This window comes from Aedes albopictus, chromosome 3 (assembly GCF_035046485.1).
Source record: "Aedes albopictus strain Foshan chromosome 3, AalbF5, whole genome shotgun sequence".
Taxonomy (NCBI): Eukaryota; Metazoa; Arthropoda; class Insecta; order Diptera; family Culicidae; genus Aedes; species Aedes albopictus.
The window spans coordinates 208,973,397-208,979,053 of NC_085138.1; the positions used below are offsets into that span (position 1 = coordinate 208,973,397).

The window sequence follows — 5,657 nt, forward strand, 5'->3', positions numbered from 1 at the left end:
TTCCGGCGTACAAGAGAAGGGTGTAAATGTTGGTGTTACGTCACAGGCGCTAGCACACTGAACACAAGTATAGAGAGTAAAATGTCATACCTACCTTTGTAATACTTTGACTTGTTTCGATTTGTCATAACCCTTTTGTATACGCCGATAATAAAACACGTTTCGTTAAGAGTAAACCGATTTCCGTATTTCCTACGCGTTCGAAAGTTCCCTGCGGTCGGAATCTCTGCTCTGGTCATTCCCTGTACCGACAGGTTATTGGCCCAGTTTCGGGAATTGCGGAATCGTTTCGGTTCGGCGGTGAAAATCGCGGATTTCGTGCGGTTGTTGTGTGTCGTCGCTGGCTGGTGCAAAGGCGGTGAGGTGTGGACTTGTCACCCCCGGAAAGTTGCTGGATGTGAGCGGGATGGCGGATCTTGGAAAGTTTTCCATAGTCAAGCTCGGGAACAGCAACTACGGAACATGGAAGTTCCAAATGGAAATGTTCCTCACCAGGGAGGAGCTTTGGCACACGGTGGACGAAGTAAAGCCGGAACCGGAGACGGATGCTTGGCGGAAGGCGGACAAAAAGGCCAGAGCTACGATCGGGCTATGTATCGAGCAGAGCCAGTACCCTCTTATCAAAGACTGCACGACGGCGAGAGCGGTATGGGATGCGCTTAAAGCGTATCACGAAAAATCAACAATAACATCCCAGCTGTCATTGTTGATCCGACTTTGCGACTCAAAGCTCGGCGAATCCGGTGATGTGGAGCGGCATCTACTGGAGATGGACACTCTGTTCGACAAGCTCGAAAATGCTGGCCTGGATTTGGAGGAAAAGCTGAAAATCGCCATGGTACTGCGAAGCATGCCAGAGTCGTACCATTTTCTAGCATCGGCTTTGGAGGCTCGGCCGGACGATGATATCACCATGGAGTTGGTTCGATCGAAGCTGATGGATGAGTATCACAAGAGGCTGGAGCGGTGCGGTAAGTCGTCGTCGAAGGAACAGGTGCTGAAGACACAGAAAGCGAGCACCGAAAAAGTCTGCTTTTTCTGTAAGAAACCTGGCCACTTCAAACGTGACTGCAGGAAGTGGCAGGCTCAGGTGAATGCTGACGATTGCGAACCATCTGGGAGCAAACCGGCTGGTAAGAAATACCCGGCGAAGGCGAAGGCAAAACAGGCGACGGACAAGGATGAATCTGCGGCGGTGTTTTTGGTAGAAGAAAAAAGTGAATCCACTAGTTTGGCAAAAAGAAAAAGTGTTTGGACGGTGGACAGTGGCGCGTCGTGCCACATGACCGGCGACGAAAAGTTTTTCGATGAGCTGGTGAAGTCGTCCAACGTGCAGGTGTCAATGGCCAACGGAAAAAGTGCGCCGTCTGGGGGTCTCGGCAGCGGAAGTGTCAGAGGTGTCACCGGAGCTGGAAAACCGATCAAGATAGAGCTCGGAAAGGTCCTCTACGTGCCTGATTTGGACAGTGGTTTGCTGTCTGTCAGCAAAATAACGGACAACGGCTACAGTGTTCTGTTCAAGCGAGACAGCGTCGAGGTGATTGATCAGGCGAGCAAAGTTATTGCCCTGGGGGGACGAAGTGGAGACTTGTACGAGTTGAAGCAGTCGGAGTGCGTGGCGGTGGCAAAATCCAGGAACCATTCCATCAATTGCCAGCATACGTGGCATCGCCGGTTCGGGCATCGGCATCACTCGGTGTTCGACAGGATCAGGAAGGAGGAACTAGTGCTGGGCATGAAGCTGGTCGATTGCGGTGCACGAATCCAGTGCGAGTCCTGCCTGGAGGGGAAAATGGCGCGTTTGCCGTTCCCGCAGAAGTCGGTGCGGAAGAGCACACAGCCGTTGGACCTGATACACACGGATTTGTGTGGTCCAATGAGCAAAGCGTCGGCCGGAGGACGGAAGTATTTTTTGACGCTTATCGACGATTACTCCAGGTACCTTGTCCTGTACCTACTGAGAGACAAGTCTCAGGCGAAGGATTGCATCAAGAGCTACGTTAGGATGGTGGAAAACAAGTTCGGTCGGAAACCACGGATTATTCGTTCCGACCGGGGCGGCGAATTCGTTAATAAGGAGTTGAAGCAGTTCTACTCGGACGAGGGGATCGAAATGCAGCTGACAGCGGGATACTCGCCGGAACAGAATGGTGTCGCCGAACGGCGGAACCGTTATTTGCAGGAGATGGCGATGTGCATGCTTCTCGATGCTGGTCTAGAGAAACAGTATTGGGGAGAAGCTGTGGCAGCAGCTGCATACATCCAGAATCGATTGCCGAGCCGCACAGTACACAAAACTCCATTCGAGCTCTGGAGTGGCCAGAAACCGGACATCGGGCACCTGAAGGTTTTCGGGTGCGAAGCTTTCGTCCATGTTCCGGACGCGAAGCGAGGTAAAATGGACAGCAAGGCCAAGAAGCTCATTTTCGTTGGCTATGATTGCGGATCAAAAGCATATCGGTTTCTGAACAAGCAGACGAACCAGATTACTGTAAGCAGGGACGCAAAATTTCTGGAGTTGGGTTCGCAGCTTCAGGAGGAGCGAGTTCCGGAACAGGTTGTGGAATCAAGATCGGAAGTGGAGGCATTGCCACCGAAGGTTGAGCTGGACGCTCTGCAGCAACAGGTGGACGACGAGCCGGAACCACCCGGAACCGGAAGCGGCGATGATGCAAGTTTGCGGGATGAACCATCGTTTCGTGGTTTCGATGACGCGGACACAACCGATGAGGAGTTTTTCGATCCGGATGAAGCAACAAATGTAGAACAACCACGAAGGTCTCGACGGTCGAATGCTGGTGCACTACCGAAGCGTATGGAGGATTACGTTGTTGGCGTGGCGCGATTGACTGAGAGTGAACCCAAGAACTACAAGGAAGCGGTCAATAGTGCACGAAAGTCGGAGTGGATCAAAGCCATGGACGAAGAATACCAGTCTCTTCTGTCCAGAGGTACATGGTCCCTGGTACCGTTGCCTGCCGGACGACAAGTCATCGGGTCAAGGTGGGTATTCAAGGAGAAAAAGGACTCACTTGGGCAGACCGTGCGGTTTAAAGCAAGGTTGGTTGCCCAAGGATTCGGACAACGTTTTGGCGTAGATTATGGGGAAGTATTTGCGCCAGTCGCTATGCAGTCAACCCTGAGAGTGCTTCTAACGGTGGCGGGCCACCGGAAGTATCATGTGCGGCACATTGATGTTAAGAACGCCTACCTGAACGGGGTCCTCCAGGAGGAAATATTCATGCGGCAGCCACCTGGATTCTCGGTGCCGGGCAAGGAGAAGCTTGTTTGCAGACTGAAGCGGAGCCTCTACGGGCTTAAACAGGCAGCCCGGGTTTGGAACAGCACCGTGAAGGAGATCATGCTGGAGCTCGGCTTCCGGCAGTCGGAATCGGACGTTTGCCTCTACGCAAAGCAACTGAAGAGCGGTGACTGGATTTACGTGCTCATGCACGTGGACGACATGATCGTGGCTACCAAGGACGATCGGGAAATAACACGGCTGGAAACAGCTTTGCGGAAGAAGATTGAAATCACGTCCCTTGGCGAGGTAAGTCATTTCCTAGGCATCAAGGTTAGGAAGGATGACCGCGGCGTATTCTGCCTCAGTCAGCGAGCGTTCATTCGGGAGATTGCTTGCCGTTTTGGACTTGAACAAGCGAAGCCTTCAAAGTACCCTTTGGACATCGGCTACTGGAAGCAGGACAGTGAGGCGCTACCCGACAATGAGGAATACCACAGTCTGGTAGGCGCGCTCCTCTATGTATCAACCAATACCAGACCGGATATTTCGGCGGCAGTTTCAATACTAAGCCGGAAGAGTACCTGTCCAACACAATACGACTGGGTTGAACTTAAGCGGATTGTGCGTTATCTGATTGGAACTGAAGATTACGAACTACGACTGGATGGCGGACAGGAAGACGGATTGACGCTCAACGGTTTCTGCGACGCAGACTGGGCGGGCGATTCGCGGGACAGGAAGTCAACCAGCGGATTTCTGTTCCAAGTCGGGCGAGCAACGGTAAGTTGGGCGAGCCGAAAACAGAATTGCGTGGCAACATCGACGATGGAGGCAGAATATATAGCGCTCTCCGGAGCGGCGTCGGAAGCTGTTTGGTTGCGCAGGCTGTTGAACGAGCTCGGCGAGGAGCAGCAGGAGCCCACAACGATACAGGAAGACAACCGCAGCTGCATAGATTTTGTTTCGTTAGAGCGGCAGAACAAGCGGAGCAAGCACATAGATACAAAACTGCATCACGCTAAGGATCTGTGTGCGAGAGGAGATATTCAACTGCGGTACTGTCCTACTGAAAGGATGGTTGCCGACATTTTTACAAAACCTCTGGGGCCTACTAAGATCCACCAGTTCGCGGTGAGCCTCTGACTCGCAACGGAATAAGGATACGCTCTGTTCAGCGTTAAGCGAGGAGGAGTGTTGGTGTTACGTCACAGGCGCTAGCACACTGAACACAAGTATAGAGAGTAAAATGTCATACCTACCTTTGTAATACTTTGACTTGTTTCGATTTGTCATAACCCTTTTGTATACGCCGATAATAAAACACGTTTCGTTAAGAGTAAACCGATTTCCGTATTTCCTACGCGTTCGAAAGTTCCCTGCGGTCGGAATCTCTGCTCTGGTCATTCCCTGTACCGACAGTAAAACATTCTGTATGTAGGCAACGAAATTTTCGCTGTCCATCCACCCTTTGTCGGACTTTCCAATTCCCCAGTCAGAATCAAAATTCATTATGAGCTGCTTGGGCAATCGCTTGTATGGCAAAATAGTATCCGGCGGGAACATGTATCCGTCAGCATCAAATGTAAACAGCACTGTTACATTCTTCTTGGGATCAGCCTGCTGAACCAAGTAGACGTTACGGTTTCCCTTTGATGCGAGAACAGCTTTTGTGACGGGATCGAACGGAAAACCGGTTTCGTCACCGTTAAGAATACGCCGCGGATCTGTTAGAACATCCTCCAATCCGTTTGCGCGCAGATACTGCATGATCTTTTGAAACCAAGAACGTATGTCCGGTTCAGAAACAGTTGCACTTGCCATAGTGACGTTTTCCGGTTTTCGAATACAGAGCTGATTGTGTCGGCCAAGGAACAGTTGCAGCCACTTGTATCCTGAAATATACCCATAAATGACGTTATCAATACTAAAATTGAAAGATAGTGATTTACCTGGTTTGTTATTCTTGAACGGTGTTTTGCGGGGATTATCGTCGAGAAAAGCTTTTACTCGGAACACGACAGCATGCTTCGTGCAAGGAAAACCACGGCGTTCCATTTCTTGGATTCTTTTTACCAATTTAATTTCCTCCTGCAGGGTAAGCACAGTCTGTAGACCCCTCCGAAGTTTTTTCGTCCACTTCGAACCAATACGAAACTTAATTGTTGATTTCGGTACTCTGAAGCAGCTGGAAGCCTGCCCTAGTGTCATTGCCTTCGTTTTTACCGCAGCTATGCTTTGTTGCAAGGCGCCTTCCGTATATTTTTTACGGATTCTCGACGGCGGGCGGCGGGGCAGAATGTTCAGGATCGGGAGCCGGCAAAGTATAGTTCTAAAATTGAAGTTATGTGATGTTTGGTATTCAAATAGGTATAAGCAACATTCACGTTACCTGTGTATCCATTATGCAGGTCGA

The 5,657-nt window shown here is 50.8% G+C and overlaps 1 protein-coding gene across 1 annotated transcript; it reads right to left on the bottom strand.

The window, feature by feature from the left end:
* Window positions 1–4,444: 4,444 nt before the first annotated feature.
* On the bottom strand, window positions 4,445–5,452 carry LOC134284322 (uncharacterized). The gene is made up of 2 exons (XM_062843160.1): window positions 5,194–5,452; window positions 4,445–5,136 (listed from the first exon to the last, which is right to left on the bottom strand). Exons 1-2 carry the CDS (start codon window positions 5,450–5,452, stop codon window positions 4,445–4,447), a joined length of 951 nt encoding a protein of 316 aa, XP_062699144.1.
* Window positions 5,453–5,657: the final 205 nt, after the last annotated feature.

Bases quoted from the DNA above. Each gene is read 5' to 3' on its own strand.
- LOC134284322 (XM_062843160.1), bottom strand. From the start codon at position 5,452: ATGACACTAGGGCAGGCTTCCAGCTGCTTCAGAGTACCGAAATCAACA. The intron at 5,137-5,193 runs GTAAATCACTAT...GGTATATTTCAG, and splicing joins GTTCAAGAATAACAAACCAG to GATACAAGTGGCTGCAACTG.